General features: G+C 36.4%; 1 protein-coding gene across 1 annotated transcript in view; it reads left to right on the forward strand.

The window, feature by feature from the left end:
• ipo11 (importin 11) overlaps positions 1-19,923 on the forward strand; it is a 275,680-nt gene that overhangs the window by 88,966 nt on the left and 166,791 nt on the right. The window contains exon 16 of the mRNA XM_088629761.1: positions 17,014-17,140. Within this exon, the coding sequence (XP_088485887.1) occupies positions 17,014-17,140 (127 nt within the window). The remainder of the gene's footprint in view (positions 1-17,013; positions 17,141-19,923) is intronic.

The raw sequence follows: 19,923 nt of genomic DNA on the forward strand, positions 1-19,923 counted from the left end.
TTAATGTATGTAAATTCAGTTATTGTGTACAAAATAACTTATAATTATGTAATTATTCTAATTGACTTGAAGTTGAAACAATCTTCTTCTTCTTCGCATTTTCCCACTTATGTGGGGTCTGCTTGTTTGCACCGATTTTTCCACTTCATACGGTCTGCGGCATCTCGGCAGGTGACTTTTGCGAGGCGCATGTCGTCTTTCAGCCGATCCAGCCAGCGCGTAAATGGTCGTCCACGGGGCCGGCGCCTTCCTCATTCAATTCAAGGGCGATGTTTGCCATTGATGTGTCATTGCTGCGGAGCACGTGTCCATACCATCGCAGGCGAGATTCCCTCATTTTCTCAGTGATTGGGGCGACTCTGAGTGTTCTTTGCACCTCTTCATTCATGACATGGTCTAGTCTTGTCAAGCCGAGGGTCCATCGCAGCATCTTCATTTCCATCGTATGGAGTGCCTGTTCATGTTTCTTTCTCGTTGGCCAGCATTCAGTTCCGTATAGGGCCACTGGTCTGACCACTGAGCGGTAGACTTTGGATTTTAGGCGTAAAGGGATCTTCTTGTCGCATAGTACTCCAGTGACCTGCTGCCATTTCATCCAAGTGGCGCTGACTCGCGTCTTGGCGTCTTGGAGGGTAGTTTAGTCGGAGTTGACACATGAGCCTAGGTACTTGAACTGTGTCACTTTGTTCAGTTGGACCCCACCAGCTGCGATTGTGCCATCGGTTTGATCACCACATTCCAGGTACTCTGTCTTCTTGATGTTCAATTTCATCCCGAATCGTTCAAGGCGCGTCTTCCACTCCTGTACTTGTTGTTCGAGGCCGTGTCACGTTTCACTAGCTATCATAACATCGTCAACATACAATATTGAAGTTGAAACAATATTGCAGTTTAATTATCTTGATTAATTGATTTTAAGTAGGATGATCATTGTATCTCTTCATGCATGCTATTATGGTTGAATGATTGCAAGACATTATATTATTTCACATTCTATTACTAGTTAGAATCCAATAATCTTTGTTTTTTTATAATCCCCACTATGTCTACTTCAAGAGAATATTTTAATGGTGAGGATATTATGAACCATTATGATATTGTTCTTAACTCTCGTATTTTTATATTTCAATTAACCTTTTAATTGCCTGAGTTTTCTCTTCATTAGGTGCTTTACAAAAATATTCCAGTCCTGGAAATAATATCGTACTGTATTTTGCTTAATGGCAAGTATACAGTATATCTTTTCAAATGACTTTTTTTATTCAAATATGTAATGATTAATCTTGAAAATATTATGGCTGAATGTTGAAGGTTGAATTTTATGAAGAAAAACATAATAAGGTGAAATTGATTAAATTTACTTAATTGCTTAAGTGTTATACCCCCCTATGTCAATGCTTGGTAGAAGCACCTGTGTGGACTGTTCTGTTGAATTCAAGATTTTGGCCACCCAAGGGTACTTTTTTTGAGAGCACTTCAGTGTTGTTTTTGGTCTTGTACTTCAAGTCATTGTCCTGTAGAGGTGTGAATTTTTGACCCAGTTGTAGGTTCCCAATTGATTCAAATAGATTTTTCTCTAAGATTTTCCCTGTACTTTGCACCATCCTTTTATGCATTAATACTGATGCATTTGTCATTCCCTGCTGAGAAATATCCCCATTACATAATGTTACTGCCATTATGCGTGACAACTGGGGTGGGGCTGACTGGGTGATATGCTGTAAAGAGCTTGCCCCAAACACTTTGGATTAAGTCCCAAAAGATACATTTTTCCTCATTTGACCATTAGACCGCCTGCTATATCAGCAGATATACATCTCATTAATCAAAGAGATTAATCTTTTTCGTTGAAGTCCTTTTGCTTGCTTGGCACCCATACGAGCTAGTTTAATGTAGGGACTGGGATGTCATCAGAGTATGAACAGCAACTCCCATCTCAGACAACTTTGCACATCTTTCAAAGTCGTAATTGCATCCCTAACCAAGTTTCTGCCTGCCTGGCTGTTCAGCTTGTGCTAGACAATGTCCTGGAGATATGATGCACTTTCCACTTAATAATGGACTTCTCTGTATTCAAATGGATAAGGAATCTTTTCCTGATCCATGCCTCTCTTACACTTTATCCCTGAGTTGTTTCTAAGGCTGTTTTACCAATTTATAATAATTGACAAATGGTCAATTTGTCATATCACTTTGGTGAAGTATGGCTTGAATTTCAATATTTGTGGGAACATACAGAGACAGGAGCATTTACTTAAGTAATGTTAAACTACTTTGATTACACACAGTTAAAAGACCATTAAACCAATAGTGAACTGCATCAACCACATAAAGTTGCACATTATTCTCGTTATATACTCTTTATAATTTCAAATATTTAACTGAAAGCTCAAAAAAATACTTAAGATCTGTGCTGTACCTTACAAGTTGTTAAAATATGTTTTATGCCCAACTGGATCACGAATTGCATTACCAGATGTGACCCAATATGTGAACTGTTCCTGCTCCAAGTCTGTTAGGCCAACTGACTCCAGACTTGGTTTGTGGTATTCTAGTACTATCAGGATGAAAAAAAAATAATTATCATAAAAATTCACATTTATAAGCCCACCAAGGGTCACTTTAAGTTAAGACCCATGAGGTGCTTCAGCTTTACAATGATGGGGTCATTTTCAATACTTTCAGCTTGAACCCTTTTGTGGAGTCATTGAATGAGACCGGAAAGTAGGTAGACACTAATAGAGCTGGTAGTGAGAAAGAGTGGAATTGATTACATCTAAGGAATTGGAGTGAAACCTCTAAAATGGAACAGATGCCTGGGACTTAATGGGTTGACATTATTTTAAAGTTTACAACCCATAGCTCCACAGGAATACTGTCAGAGCTGTACACATTTTGTCATGAAATCTGCAGATCTACCTGGCTGTAAGAAAGTACATAGAAATATGTATATATTTAGATAAACAACAATGTAGTCATTCTTCAGATGAGATGTGTTTCAAGTATGATTATCACCTCACCCCCTTTTTGAATCAAGACATAAATATCTATCCTTCAGTGGTGCTAGTACGTTTGTGAACCCTTTCAGATTTTTTTCGAATTTCTGCATAAATTTGACCTAAAATGTGATCAGATCTTCATCTAAGTCATAAAAGTAAAGATAAGACACAAAAGGATATACCTTTTCATTCATTTATTGATCAAAATGATCCAACATTAAATGTCTTTGTGGGGAAAAATTATGTGAACCTATGTTTTCGGTAACTGATGTGACCCCCTTGAACAGCAGTGACTTCAACCAAACGTTTACGGTAACTTAATCAGTCCCGCACATCGGCTTGGAGGAGTTTTGGCCCATTCCTCCTTATAGAACTGCTACAACTCAGTGATGTTGGTGGGCTTTCTTGCATGAACTCCCCTCTTCAGGTCCTGCCACAACGTTTCCATTGGATTTAGGTCTGGACTTTGACTCGGTCATTCCAAAACGTGAAATTTCTTCTGCTTCAACCATTCTTTGGTAGGCTGACTTGTGTGTTTAGGGTCGTTGTCTTGCTGCAAGACCCACCTTCTGTTGAGCTTCAGTTAAATGACAAATACCCTGACATTCTCCTGTGGAATTTGCTGGTACAATCCAGAATTCGTAGTTCCATCAATGATGGCAACCCGTCCTGGTCCTGTGGCAGCAAAACAGCCTCAAACCAAGATACTGCCACCACCATGTTTCATGGTTGGGATGAGGTTCTTATGTTGGAATGCAGTGTTTGGTTTTTGCCAAACATAAAGTTTCTCATTTAAGCCAAAAAGTTCTATTTTCGACTCATCTGTCCACAGAACATTACTCCATTGGTCTTCTGGCTCATCCAGGTGGTCTTTAGCAAACTTTAAACAGGCAGCAATGTTTTTATTGGAGAGAAGTGGCTTCCTCCTTGCTATCCTCCCATGTACACTGTTCTTGTTCAGTGTTTGCCTGATGGTGGACCCATGAACACTGACATTAGCCAGTGCAAGAGAGGCCTGCAGATCCTTAGACTTAACCCTGGGTTTTTTTGTGATCTCCAGGAGTATTATACGCCCTGCTCTTGGAGTGATTTTTGTTGGAAGACCACTCCTGGGGAGAGTAACAATGGTGTTGAATTTTCTCCATTTGTACTCTATCTGCTTGACAGTGTCAAGGGGTGCTTGACAGTGACTGGCGAAGCCCAAAGTCTTTAGAAATTGTTTTGTAACCTTTTCCAGCCTGATGAGCATCGACAACTCTTTTTCTGAGGTCCTCAGAAATCTCCTTTGATTGAGGCATCGCATGCATTCACAAACCTGTGTGGTGAATACCAGACTTTCCAGACTTTGGTAGAGAAGACTCAGGTTTATGTTTTTTAAATAGGGCAGTGCCACCCAAACTCACACCTGATTTTCATCCCATTGATTGACATTCCTGACTCTAACTGAGCTGATAATCCTAAAGGTTCACATACTTTTTCCGTCAAAGACATTTAATGTTGGATCATTTTGATCAATAAATGAAAGAAAAAGTATATCCTTTTTATGTTTTATTTGTTTTATTGGGTTCTCTTTATCTATTTTTATGACTTGGATGAAGATCTGATCACATTTTAGGTCATATTTATGCAGAGGTTCAGAAAATTCTAAAGGGTTCACAAACTTTCTAGCACCACTATAACTGTATTTTCCTCTGTAATGTGGCTAATATCAGTGTAAAAAAGATAGTGGTATACCAATTACACACCAGTACATTACTCCAGTCTTTCTTTGCAAGGGCTTATTAGTGTCCTTGGCATTAAGCAGACTCTTTTTTTTTTAACTAAAAGCCTTAAGTAAATATCGTTACTGATGCAGAAGCCATTTTGATTAGAAGTGCAAATGAAACGTATTAATTGTTTCTGAAGACATAGTTATTATGCAGTATAACAGCTAAAATGTAATTTTATGTAATTATTTCATAACAATAGAGTTTATAGGCGTTATGTATTTCATAGCTGAAAAATACGTTTTTGTCCATTCTTTCCTTGCTACTAATACTCCACTCCATAACAGTCATCCTGCCATAGTAGTTTGCTATAATATTTCATAACAATAAGATTGATAGATAGATAATACTTTATTAATCCCGTAGGAAAATTGATAAAAGCTGCTTAGAAGTCATCAATACTATTTGCAGTTGGAGTTCACATTGGCAATTGAAGGAAGGGAGGGCACACGAGAAATTAATTTCAATTTCATCACATAGTACAGGAATGACCATTTTACCAATTTATGATAATTGTTTACTACACTTGATAGATTCATGCTTTATCATACACAGCAGTGTTGGCATGTCAGTAGTTTAAAATAGTTTTTAGATTGCTACTGTAAGTACACACTCTCCTGCTCTTCTTCTTAGACAAAACCTTGTTGTCTAACACGGGAAAATTGTTCACATTATGTAATAATTAAATATTACATTTGATTTTTTAAACATGCTTGGTTTTCTGTTATTTTTTATTATAGCCTTTGGACTGAAAGAAGTCTGTTTAAGTAACACTGAATGATCATTCTTCATTTGACCTTCCTTCTGGTTTGCTTTCTTACTTTATCTTTTAACATCTTTTGCTGTGGTCAGCATTCTTATGTGAGACCCTCCATCATTATGTGCTATCACTTTGAGTACCCGGGGACAAAGATGAAGTGTCATATGTTGTATTACCAGCTTAAGTCCTAAGTGAGTCTTATGATTAAGATCTTTCAGTGTGTTCTTTTATAGGAAAAATATCTCACTGGAGAACAATGTGAAGGTCGACATTTATTACTGTTATGTAACTTCAGCAGTGATTTTATGGTGATACTTGGTGTTCATGAACTGGAGCAGTAATTGTTTAAACTGAGCAGTGCACATCTAATTAAAAAGATTAGAATGACAAAATTGAGAATTTCTGATGTTTTTGTATCGCTTAGAATCAAAATGTATATTTGAATACATCCATATGACGTAGCAAATATGCTTAGGAATAACCTCAAACCACATTTGAAAGGGTTGAGTTAAGTGTGCTTGTAAGATATATTTTGTTAAAGGATAGCTCTGAATATACCAATCTACAAGTTACCTTATGCTAGTTTTTGAAAAATTCAGAAATAACTAAGAGGTTGTGAAATTGGTGAGGAAATTCCAAAGTTAAATAACCTTTAGTTATGAACCGTGACATTGGACTTTCTAAATAATATTATAGACCATGGGATTGTGTTGAGCTTTCTGTCCATGTACATGAAGTGTACTTGTGTACTTTTTAGATAAATATCATGCCCAATATAACTTACATAGTAGTTGATTGATTAGGCAGCTCTTTGTTCTGATTGATTTTTTCCCCATGTTCAGAGGTGCCTTGAGACCCATTTTGCTCTATGCCTTGCAGGCAAAAAAATGTTGATGGCAACTACATTGTCCTCACCAGATATTCAGAGCAGGGAAAACCTACTCCTGCTCTCCTTGTATGTGAGGTTGCTGACACAGCAGCAGACTCTTCTGTCTAATTGATGATCGATTTCTTTAGATGGGTGCCCTTGTGCTGAAGGCCTTCTCATTTCACTGCTCTACAGAGACAGGACTTGCGACTCTGTAGTACGTCTAGAGTCAACGCAGCCGAATGTGCCATTGGCTCCTGTAATGTAATGAATGTCAGCACTTCTTTCAATAAACCTCCTAGTTGTAGAAATCTGAGAAAAAGTAGCGAGCAACCATGTTTCTACAACATGTGGAGTTTAACTTCTTTAGGCATCACTACAATAAAAATGCAATACAATCTTTATGCTTGGGGACTGAGGAAAAAAATAAATTTCCTGTTGCATTTTCAGGGCTATTCTATTCAAAGGATAAATTATTTTAAACATTTGTAAAAGTTTCGGTTGTAATGTGAAAGTCCTGTAAAGACCTTTAACCCTAAGAGCAATCCTTTATTTTCTTCAAACCCACCACCCCAACTTGAGACTGGTACAATCTCTGGTCTTTCAACTATAGAGGTAGTCAAGTTACAGTTCACATGCAGAACAATTACTTGTAGCTATATTAGAAGATGAGGAGAGGATATTGCCTCTATAGTCCAAGAAACTATTTAAAATGTTTTTTTGCAAAAATGTATTATACACATGTTAAAATAGATCAAAATAAATATATAAAATACCATGAATGGCTCCTGTTTCTTTTACTTTAGAAATGCCTTTGGATTTATGTTAAAAGTTCGAATATTGCTTTTAAAATACCATCTGTCCCCATGATTCAGAAAATATAAAATAAATTATGATGAGTTTTAGACATCAGGGTTGACATGGAGTAAGTATTAGCAGGACAAACCTTAAAGATAGGCTTAAATTAAAGTTTAAATATGTCTGGCACAAAGAGCAGTGCTTTTCCATTTACCGTTTTTTGCAGCTCAGACAGATAAGCTACAGTGATTGAATGGGTTGTCACTTGTTAAGGCATCTGTATTGACTTGTCTTAATGTACTGAGAGCAACTGTCATAATTGGTGACTTTAAGTAAACAGCATTGTTCCAAGGTGACATTACTGTGCCAGTTCATTATTGGTTTGGTTTACATATGTGTAACATTAGTGTCCATTACATAATGTTGATTTATACCTTTTTTGTGTTTACCAATTTTGTTTACATTCAGAATCTCTCATGTTCCTGAGAATGCCTGTTTTTTTTCCATGAGTGTCAAGGGTAATATTTAAGTAACCCATGTATACATAGCCTTGTTTGATTTCCTTGAAAATTATCAGAAAAGTTCCCCAAAAAACTTTTTCTGTGTGCATAGAACCGTTTCACAGGAGATAATCCTTGTATCTGGAGGTTAGACATAAACTACAAATAACCTACATTTGCTAATTATTTCTTCAAACCTTTGTTTGGAGGTATTGCTGCAGACACATGTTTTCAAACATAATTTGTGGGATGACTTGTAAGAATTAATTTTTTATAATCTCTAAGATTAAATAAGATTTTCCTAAATTAAACCAGCGAATAAATTAGCATTATAAAAAAGGAATCTGTACTGTTTTCATATCCCTATTGGTATTTTGTTTTTGTTAATTTTTTGTTTGTTATACCAGGCAAGTCCTTTGAGAGCAAATATTTTCATATACACTGATGATCCTCAGACCCATTTGTACAGAGGGCTCATACTGGACTAATTTGAGTAAAGTACCTTGTCAAGGATACAAGTTTACACATATTGCTATTCTTTTATTGATCTTTGGAAAATATATTACCTTTCTAGTATTCACAGAAAGTATAATGAATAAATCTTTTTTTAATTCTATTTTTGGATTCTGTTTATTGATTCGTTTTCCATTAGTTTTGATTGGAATGGCATATGTTTTTTTGTTAATAATGTTAGTTCCCTTTTCTTTCATAAGGAAATACAATATTTAAGCATTACTGAACTGTTAAGGAGTGGAATGAAATAACTACTAAATTTGATATTTTACCCTGGTTCCTACCAAGAAAAAAATCAATAACATGCCTTGGTCTGAGGATAGACAAAATGTTATATTAAATAATTGCAAAGTGGTACAGTACTTGAAGCACTTAGAAGAAATCTTCCGGGCCCAATGGTGTCCTTCCAATTGTATTTGAGGAAACAGGAGATGTTTTCCCTTGGCCATTAACAAATATCTTGCTGTAGTCACTCAAGACAAGTTGTAACCTTTCACTAGAAAATTACTAATGTACAATACTTCTGATTTATAAAATGGAAGAGTTTTGAACCTAGCAATTATAGACACAAAGTCTTACTTCTGTGATATGTAAGGTTATGGAAACAATTAGAACAAAACTAGAGGTTAATTTGTAACAAGTTGGTGTTCTTTGAAAAAGCAATTGCAGTTAAGGATACAAACTGAGCATTTATATGATGTTAGATTTTTGGGAAAGCTATATTAAAATTCTTATAAAAGATTAATTCACAATACAGGCAGTAGAGATTCATGCCTCTGAATAATTGAGAGCTGGTTAATGGATAGAATTGGGACTTAATTACTGGTGTTCCACAGTGGTCTGTGTTAGGACTAGTGTACCATGTGATTTATATCAGTGTTCTAAATTCTGGTATTTTTAGTAGACCAGTATTGTTTACAATTAGTACCAAAATAAGAGAAATAGTAATTACAGAGAAACTGCAAAAAAATTGAACTAGCAATGAACTAGCTCACTTCTTTCATCTGAAACTCTGCTTAACTTCATAATGTCAAAAGTTTGCTACATTTATGCTGACTCATTACACAGCAATTACAGAGTATTGGTTGATCTTGGTCAATATCAAAGTTGTCCCATGTCTTTTGTTAGTGGTGCCTAACTGGCCTGCGCAAACAGACATACAGAACTGAACGTAACTACTAATCGCCATTGTTGCTAATGCTATCGGCACCTTCGGGTGTCTCAAATCTAACATCCTTGTTGTCGTCGAGATCACCGCCTGTGTCTGTTTCTTATTCCTGGTTTTTACAAAGAACGTTTCCAAAGACCTTTGAAGTGCCACATTTCCATCCTCCCTCTTCTGCTTCCTTTTTCTTTTCTCACACCCTATATACAGTAGGTTGGTCTAATTTTTTTTATTTGTCCCTATCCCTGCTTGTGCTCGCCATTTGTACACCGGCTAACTTTTTCCAAGCCAGTTTAGTTCTGCCGCAGTCACTTTTAGCTGGCAACTGATGGCCTGTGACATAGTTAGCACGGGACATGCCTCCAGTTCTGAATAAAGCATCTGCTCTCCCACTAACTTTAGATTTCATCTTGAGTTAAAATAAGAGTTTTGTGTGTCACTTAACGTGTTTGAAGTGGGACTGGGGATTGTGGGGGGCGCTGGCCGGTGCAGGGCCCCCTTCTCCCCCCCCCTTAAGACGGCCCTGCCTACAGCAGACGGTGATCAGTTGTGGAACACTATGTTCTGTCGGCAGCTCTCCAATACCTCTCATCATTGCCTGGGTCCTGTGATGAGTCCACAGCAGTAACCTCTGGGCAGTCTGAAGTTTAGTTTTTAGTCACTTTCTTCTTGGGACTTAGTTTAACTGGCTGCATTCATTCCTCCTGCCAGTTAAACATAACCATACAATCAGATGACCATAGAGAAAATCTGTTGGGTTTTTTTCTTCGTTTGGTCAAGAATTTTGTTTGATTTGTCCTGTTCAAATGTGTTAGTCATATTGTTTGTTTCCTCAAGTGTCAGTTTATTTCCATGGATGGTGGTTTCACAGCCAGTGCTGTGCCAAGTATTTTCATCTCTGTCTTTCAGTGTACATAAGTGCATGCATGACTTCTTTTTGCCTTAAGCAGATATTGACAGGAACAGATTTTAGAGATGTTCTAGCAGCCTGGGAGTAGAGAAGGGAGACATCAACAACATAAAAAAAACACTGAAATGTTCATAGCATTAATAGAGCTCTTATCAACCTCAGGCCTAATTGCTATAATATTCATTTGGTCCAGAAAAATGAGGTATAATTAATTCAGGTCCTCAGTATAAAAATATGAAGCATCTTCTAATATATCAAAGGAAGTAGGACACTTAAGAAGGATTCATTGCCCTGGAGCATACAGCGAAAATTAAAAGCATGACCATCTCCCACAGCTTTTAATGCTCCGAAAGTGTACTAAGCTGTGTATCTACTTCATGCAGTAGGCTCTTTGAAATTGCCTAGCTGTGCACTTACATTAAGAAGTGTCTTATAACTTGTAACTCCCTATGTCACAGTTGTTTAGTGAGAAAGATTCCCAAGTAAAACCTTTAAAATTAGCATTTTATTAGTAATATTTCAAGGTTACAATCCTGGGCTTCTTCTTATCACTTTTATAGTGCATATTTCTTTCAGGAAACTAATAATTCTTGCAAAATATTTGATGAACAGAAGGTAGATTAAATAAAAAGGTTTTAGCTTTGACATTGGTGGTGTTTGACATTTTTGTTACAATGAATGAACTTAAGTAGCCACCTACTAGGTATAAGCATACCTCCAGTCATACATGTAGTAATATTGTCATTGACATCCATCTAACTGAAGGTTTTGACATTAATGGTGTGGTGGCAAAGGGTGATCCTTTAATATGCAGACCTCTGTAAACATTTTGGGATTTTCTTTTGGCACTTTTGCTCTTCCATGAAATTCTATAGAAAATGCAGTTTTTCTATATCACACAGGTTTCTGATGTTTTGGTGTTGATTACATTACTATAGTTGGGGTCCCGTCATCAGATTACATTAGGTCTGAGTCTTATATTGAATTGGGGGTGGTTTATTGATCTTTCTTTGTGCATGTTTTCGGGGCATGCAGTGCCTTTTCATGTATAGATTCAGAAGTGTCTTATCACATTTCGCACTTGAGGTGAAAGGGTTCAGTAAGTTAAAGTGAACTCTTTGGAAGACTTATTTCAGAAAACCCTATTTACGAAAAATAAAAGGTTGTTGTGCGTAAAGCCACGTGATGTGTGATTCAAATGAGGCCGCAATGTATGTGAAGTTGAAGACTAATTTACCAAAGTCGTTAGTTCATAATCGGTAAAAGAAGCTGCACATGTCCACATTGTGTGAAGGACTTATACTTATACTTACAGGCACCATAGTTAGAAACCCTTGGCATTCTTTTGACGTGGCTACTATAGTATGCAGCCTGATACCAAGGAGCATGATAAAAATACAATAACAAAATTTAGTGACGGAGAATTAGAGCTTTTGGAAATTTAAAAAAAAAACCTAAGAAAGAAAATGTTGAATGATTTGATAACACAGTTTTACCTCCCAGCTTCAGCTTGCCAGGGTGGTTGTGCTGACTCGGGTTGTGTATCACTCTCTTTTTCATCCCAGTTACTTCTATGTCCTCTTCATGCTTTCTGTTACTGGTTACAGTGTTGTGCAGTATTCAGCTTACCACAAAAATTCTGGACTTCTGCTGGGCTCGTATAGGAGAGCACCATTAGTACTTTCCAAACAGAGAAAAGCACATCCTGAGATTTACAAAGGTGTATGCTTGATAACTAGCCCTGGTGCTGCTATGTGCCTGGTTATAATTCTGCGAGGGAGTAACTACTGTAACCTTAAAAATACAAATATTCATAGGTGTAAGTTGAATATCATGTAAAATTATACTAAAGCCTTTACTAAGCAACTAGGCATCTCCATAGCCCATATTACTCCTTTTCCAACAGATGTTTATAACAATCTAACTTTTGTGAACAAAACCAAGGTACATGGCACAGTGGTCATTATTTTATTTTCTTAGTTTGATAGCTGAGCTGCACATTCGTGGAGTATATATTTTCTCTTGTTATGTTCTTACACACAGGTTCATTGTGCAGTAGGAGAAGTAGAGGAATGCAAATGCAGTAGATTCCGCCTGGAACATTAGAAACAAGGGTTTTGTTTGGTACCTTCCAGATTTTTTTTTAAGCCATCATTAAGAGTGTAGCCATCACTGGAGATAGTAATGGTGTCTGTCATAAGTAATCATGTATAATGGACCTAGAAAATTGCAAGAGATATAAAAAGAAATAAGAAAATATCATTTGTTTGTGTGTCAGAAATTAATTTAATAAGTAATTAAAACTCTCCGTTTCTAATTTGGGTGGGTGAGATTATTCTTCAAGCTTCAAAGTTTGCTGTTGAGTGGTAATTATCGGCACATCTTATACAGTATATGCATCTCTTCCAGGTTTAGTGGCATATTTAAGTCATTTTAGGAAATGTAAAGTATGTTTTCACAAATTATTTTTAATTAAAATTAATTGTCTCACATATTCCCATAAACAAACATAAATCTGTACCCTTTCACTGGAAGCTCAACAGGCAAGTGTATGAGTGTGTTAACACAGTTTTTGGCTTTGCTTGATGCGATAGCAATTTTTATTATTTTTGAAACATCAACAGTGCTTAAGTGAACCTTTATTATCATTTTTTTTTAAATCCCGAAGTTCTCAACTTTCTCTCGCAATAGTACCTCTTAATCGATAGTTCAGTGAGGTAGCCGAGTAATATTGCTGAACTTTACTGAGTGTTTTGTTTCTACTTCATGTCCTTTGTCATTTATGAACAATAAGAATGCAAACAGTCACCAGAACAGCTTGCTGTTTTCACGGAGTCTAGTCATCTGAATTTATGTAGCAGCACATTTATTTCTGCTTGCATTTACCACTGTTACAGTTAGCAGAGCATAAGTATCAGAATCCGTATGCTGGTCAAAAATGGAGTGCCAGTTTTAACATCTCTGAACCTGAATAAAAATGAAATATATTTCCATCAACACTACAGGAATTTCTGTAATGCTTATTTCATCAATGTTAAAGATTGTTAACCCTGGCATATGATTTTCATGCAGTGCCTTTTCTATGGCCTCTGAGCTCAGAAATTTTCCTTTTATTATGACTCTGCAGCTTGTGCTCTGTCAAAACTGACTTTTCATTTTGCCATGTGAATGGTCCCATTTGAATTACTTTATACTATATAGGATTTACAGAAATGCAACATGTATACTTATATTGCAGGATCTTTTCCCATTTGGTCAGTTTGGAGGCATTCTATCAGGAAATTTCTATCTATATGTATTTTTAAAGTGTAAAAAAAATCTTGTTTTTTTCAGCTTTTCATTTCCTAAATATGGAGCACATCCAGACAGAGGCTAGGATTTAATTCTCTTATATATATATATCTTTCGCATTCTCTATGCAGGGGGTTTAGTGTTCCTGTCAATAAGTAGTTTAATAAGTACTTGTTGAGCACCTCAGAGTCTTAAGATATCCCAGAAGGCATTATGTAGCTGTTAGACTTGTAGGAAGAGACTCGGTAATAGGTATCTTAATGGTGATTTGCAGTTGAGCAAATAGCCTTACGTTATTAAGGTTATTTCTAATGAGTATACATTTTATTTTCCTAGTATTTTATTGGTTTGGAAAAATACTTTCATTCTGTATTTTCTTCTTTAAAAGGCAATATTTATATTTTGATACATAACCTGTACCATGCTTAACTGCTAGTTATTTTAGTTACATTGTATGGTTGGCATAATTGTATTTGTGACGATCTTCACTTTCAGCGTGGGGGGTTGAGTGCGGTATAAAAGTGAAACATTTTAGAACTGAAAGCTATGGAGATAGCTTGATTACTCTGTTAATTGTTTGCAGGGGAAAAAAAATCAAAACAAACAAACATCTGCTTCCTGGGCACAGTGATGCTACATCATTTCCCCCCAACCTGTAAAATATTACTAGTAATAGTCAAATATTGTCTCTAATATTTTGCTGCTGTTGCTATTATCATTCTTTCGAGTACTATGATTCTACTGTTATTAATGACAATTATAACAATATTGTGACTTCACATGTTGAGCAGGTCTAAGGAATTTGGAAAATATGAGGGATGTGGAGTTTTTGGCGATATGATAAGCAAGTGTATCAGACAAACCTATTCCATACTGAGTTTAAACTTAATGTAACAGTGATAAAACACATTATTATGATGTATTGTTATGTAACTTTCTTTATGTAGTGGACAGTGGACAATAAATTACCTCCTCTTTGTTGTATTTTAAGATAAAATAATGTGAATTCTTAATTCTGTTGGCCACTGCTCAAATGAACGGAACCACTTTTTCTGTGATTATGTGAACCCTAGTTTCTTTGTTTGGTCTGCATTCTAATGTAAATGGTGGTTTTAGGTGTTTCACACTTGGCCATTTTCACACTCTGACATGAATGAACACACACTTGATCTAGGTGTGAAAAGCTGTTAGGAAGAATTGACTCAGTTTGCTGATGAAAGTCTTGAGGATTCTTTCACTGCTTTGTCTTTAAGAGGTTCCTGATAGGCCTCTGTAATCCCAGGGCTACATTTTAAACTCAGTGCAACACCCTTTCTGTTCGAGGAAGAGCCAAATCTCTTTTGTGTGATATGGGTGGTGACCTTGCTATCCTTAGTGGGGCACAGCTTATTAATATGTGACAGAAGCCAAAGGCTCAGTGTGAACTACTAGATTTCAAGGCTTCAAGGCTAACACGTTCAAAGTACCCTCTGAATGAAGGGGAAAGCGGTATTCAAATCAGGTTTACTACCGACAGACTGATTGAGAGAGTGAAAAGTTCCTGTTTTCCACTATTTGCCATAGTTAGCAAATTCAGTCCTTTTTTTCTTTTTGTTCATGAGTACCCTTTGAGTAGATAAAAGTATCTGTTAAGCAGATGCATAATGCATAATTCCTTTTGCCTGTCATTTCTTTTTACTGTTTGTTTCTCTGAATAGCTTAGCTTCTGGGAAATTAAATCGCTTGTATCAAAAAGTACAACAGGGGGTTGAAAGGTGGTAATTTTCTGGGTATTTTTTTTATTTTAATTTTCTAGTTTTATGTCTAAGAAGCCATATATAAGTTTGAAGTGTCATTTTTGAGAGCAAAATGTGGTCTAGAATTGGGTACAAATGTCATGTCATTTACCAAATGTCATTTACCACCTATGGTAAAGCAAAGAGCACAAGGCTGGGTACACCCTGGACGGGGCTCCAGTCCATCGCAGGGCAAGTGTAAGCCAATCATACATGGAGACAATTTGGAGCCCACAGCAAAGGCCAAAGGGGAAAATTTGGACCAGACACCGGGATAACTCCCCGCTCTTCTCGAGAAATGCCCGGGGATCTTTAATGACCACCGAGAGTCAGGACCTCGGTTTAATGTCTCATCCAAAAGACAGCGCCCACTATAGTGTCCTTGTTACTACACTGGGACATTAGGACTCACACAGACTGCAGGGTGGGCGCCCCTCACTTGTCCCACTAACGCCACTTCCAGCAGCAACCACAGCTTCCCAGGAGGTCTCACATCCAGGTACTGACCAGGCTCAGCCCTGCTTAGCTTCAGTGGGTGGCCAGTTGAGAGCTGCAGGGTGATATAGCTGCTGGCTGGGTACAAATGTAGTCTTGTCTTGTCATGAAGCCTGGCACTTTCTCATTACAGAACTTGTCAGATGATGAAGTCTGTCTGTTTTGAAAGTGACTTTTCTTTAGTGATTTCATTGATGAAAGATAAAGTGCCTGTCCTGTACATCTGAGATTTGGCAACAGCTTTAAAAGCTGAAATCCTTCTCTTATCAACTTTTTTTTCCTGATAACAAAAAGATAACAATGTTTTCCTTAAATAGAAGTGCCAAATTAATTTTTCAACAAAGATTTCAAAATCAGGACATTTCTGCAACAAAGCAATTATGAAGCGTCCTGAGTACAGAGTTGATCTGTATTCTGAACGTTTAGCTAAGCTTTAATCCACACAGGTAAATTCTTGAAAAGAAATAAATCACAGGAGAAAAAAATAAACTAAGAAGTAACATTACAGTTTACAAAAATGTTAAATACTTTGGTGAACAATGAAGTACATGTTAATGTGTGTCAGAAAAAGTACTCATAAACTGTGAAATGGGGAAAATAAGTACCTATTTGCCTTATTGAATATATTGACTGTATAACTTATGGGTAGCATGGTGATGCATGGGGCCCTGCCTTCAATTCCTGTGGTGCTCCCCATGTTTGTGTGAGTTTCCTCCAGGTGCTCCAGGCTCATCCCATCCAAAGACATACTGGTAGGTTAGTTGGCATTTGGGAACTTTGGCCCTCGTGTGAATGTGTCTATGTCTGTGTCTGCCCCTGCGATGGACTGGCGTCCTATCACAGTTGTGTCCTGACTCGTGCCTGTTGCTTGCCGGGATTAGCTCCAGCTCCCCTGCGGCCTTGTATTGGAAAAAGCATTTAGAAAACGTATGGATGGAACATGATGTATGTTATTCGAATGCTAAATACTTAAAATACCTGATGTAGTAATTGCCTGTTTGAGTTTGCAGAATGTCCGTCAAAATAGATATTTAGCATCAGAGCTACATTTTTTTTGCCTAAGGTAATGTAATATTTAATCTTTTAAATAAGTAATTTTTTAAAGTAATATATTCTGTATTAATGCTTTGCTAAAGTATTTCTCAGTTTAAATGTTCGTTTCCCAATTTCCAGATACAAGCTCATACGAAGAAGGGTGATTTGGCTGATTGGACAATGGATTTCTGTGAAATTTAAGTCTGAATTAAGACCCCAGTTATATGAAGCCATTCTGAATTTGATGCAGGATCCAGATCTTGTGGTGAGTTATTTTTTTTGATGTACCCATTTTTTCCTTTAAAAAAAAATATTGACAACTAAGAAAACAATATAGTAATGCAAAAATAAAACCACATCATTCTGAATCTCATATTAGAAATGATGTGGGTAAACCTTGATATTCCACAGTGACTAACTTTGAAGGTACTCGGCAAACACCTTAAAAAATTGATTTTAATATTATAACTGTGAACGAGAACTAATAATTTTGTTCTTGTAGTTTTTGCTTTCAGAAATGTTCTTGGCAATGATCCATACTTTTTATGAGATATTTCACATGAAAGTAGATAATGATAAGACTATTTTAACAATACAGTTGACTTGAACTTATTTCCTCTCCAGTGCATTGAAAGAGTATGACGTTTATGAATATAATTTAAGCAGCTTTCCAAATGATTTCTTTTATGTTCAGTTCATTTCAGCAAACTTCATTTTAGTTCTTTTTTGATTTAATGGCAGAATTCTCCTTTTCTGCTTGGCAGGTTTTTTCCTTGTTCCCCATTGATGCTGTTATTTCTGCAGTGTTCCCATTGATTTGCATTTTTTGTGATACTGTAACAATGCAAAACAACAGTATGCAATGAGAATATTGTTCCTTCAGCAGTATACAGGCTATAATTTAGTCTCTGTCTTGCTCTCGAAGCAACTGAAAGAACATTAGACTTACTTTTTATATCATAATCATTAAAAACAGTATTGCATTTATAATAATATTCAGAGGTTACTTTTAATAATTCAGGTTTTCTCATTACGTTTAGATCTTTAAAGGTGTGTCCTCAGCTTCTGTGTCATGTGAACTATCCGTGACATTGCTGTGGAAACCTGTTTGTAATTCTAGCCCACTCTTCCTAGAAAATGGGTGCTATACACCCAGATCACCAGAAGATGTCTCTGTGATTTTCAGCTATATTATTTGGAAACTGTCCATAATGTTCGAGAGTTATGGCCTCTGTTAATTTAAGAAAATACATTAAATGTAATCTGAATTATGCATATAATGTACATTACAGAGAAAACACCTATTTTTTCACAATGGTGTTCACATATGTACAGCATTAAAGTTTTAAAGTAGCTGTGTGAAATCAAGGGAGTTCTAAAAACACAAGGATATAGTGTTTTTACTGAAACATTTAAGGATTTTGTGAAATCCCTGATTAAATGTTAAAGAATGTTGTGAAATCCCTGATTTCACTATCTTTCTGCAACACTGTGTATTCAGACCACAAACAGCACCCAAAGGCAAACTGATCTGTCTCTGTCTCATCACCATTACCTGCTGTCTGTGCTGGGAATTATTGCAGATACTCTTCTGTCAACCTGACAGCCTTCTGCCAGTTAGAATGAGGCTTTGCTTTGTATTTGACCCAGGTCGGACTGCAGAGCTTCAATAATATTGCACAGAACTTTTAACACAGCAAGAGCTAAGATAACTGATATTAACATTTTTTAAACATAAACTTACATTCACATATACCGAGTTGTTCTTTTGTTTTTCCTTATTATGGCGGTTTGAATAATCACAAAAGGGTTCCATTTTAAGTAATGGCTACCAATGAATTACATTTGTGTATATTACGCAACAGTACAACTATAGAACTATAGGTTTCTCCTTTAATTTTGAGTTTGTAGTTTCCACATTGAACAAAGGGTTAAATACTGAGATATTTAAAGAAACTAATGGCTGACACATTGACCCATTGATACTTTAAATACAGTTCATGTTTAGAGAGAATGCTTATTTTTACATTCTTAGGAGAAACTATACTTTTTAAACAAACAAAACATTTCTATTAGTATTAATTTTATTAGTCTTCTGGCTGTACCCATTATATCAAATGAAAACAGTGCCCAATCCTCAAGTTGCAAATGAGGAACTCCTCTTCAGAGGCACTGATACAAATGCAAACCCTTTTCAGTCTTCAGCTCCAGGAATGTTTATCTTTGTGCAAAGGTTTGCTGGATGTCAGGAAAGGCCATTTAGTTTTTAATTTCTGACCAGCAGAGCTTTCAGCCTTGCCTCCCAAGACAGATGACTTGTCTCTTGGGGAGTACACTGAATAAAGTTCAATAAAGAAAGAGTAAGGGTCTACATTTCAGTCCTATTTTTCAGAGCAGTGGATCATGAATTAAGACTGTTTTAGTCTGGATGCGCAGCTCTCTCAGGCAGTGTCTTCAATTTTTGTACTTCCACTGTGAGGAATATGAAATGACAGGAGTGTGAGATTGGTGGCATTAAACTGGTGCATTTTGAGATAATTTATTTTTCTTTGATCTTTGTGTCTCTTTTACCACTTTTTAACTAAAAGTCCAATAATTGTGTCTCTGCAATTCAAAGCTTAATTTGAAAGAGTGGACTAAGATGGTGACCTGTCATAGAGTCATGCTGGGTTGATAGATTTAAGGGTTGTAATTATCTTTCAATCTTATACAATAATCAGTCTCGATGATGGAGAAAACATTTTTTTTCACAGAGTGATGAAAGGTTTGAGGAAAGATATTGAAGGGTTTGTGCTTCTGTGTTTTACTTTTGATGAACTGTGATTTTTTGGAAAGGCTGTCATGATTATAGGTTGTTTTTTTTTTCAGCATTTCTTATAGTTTGCAGCCAAAGCTATGTTATGTATTAAATGGAACTGGGAAATGCTACAGCTTAAGAAAAGTGTTATCATCCAAAGACCTCTATTCTGGTTCTTCAGTAGTATTGTAATAATTATAACAATTCCTTGCTTTTCTATTGCGCTTTTCATCTCAAAGGATTCCAAGGGT

This window comes from Lepisosteus platostomus, chromosome 4, assembly GCF_059453375.1.
Source record: "Lepisosteus platostomus isolate fLepPlt1 chromosome 4, fLepPlt1.hap1, whole genome shotgun sequence".
Taxonomy (NCBI): domain Eukaryota; kingdom Metazoa; phylum Chordata; class Actinopteri; order Semionotiformes; family Lepisosteidae; genus Lepisosteus; species Lepisosteus platostomus.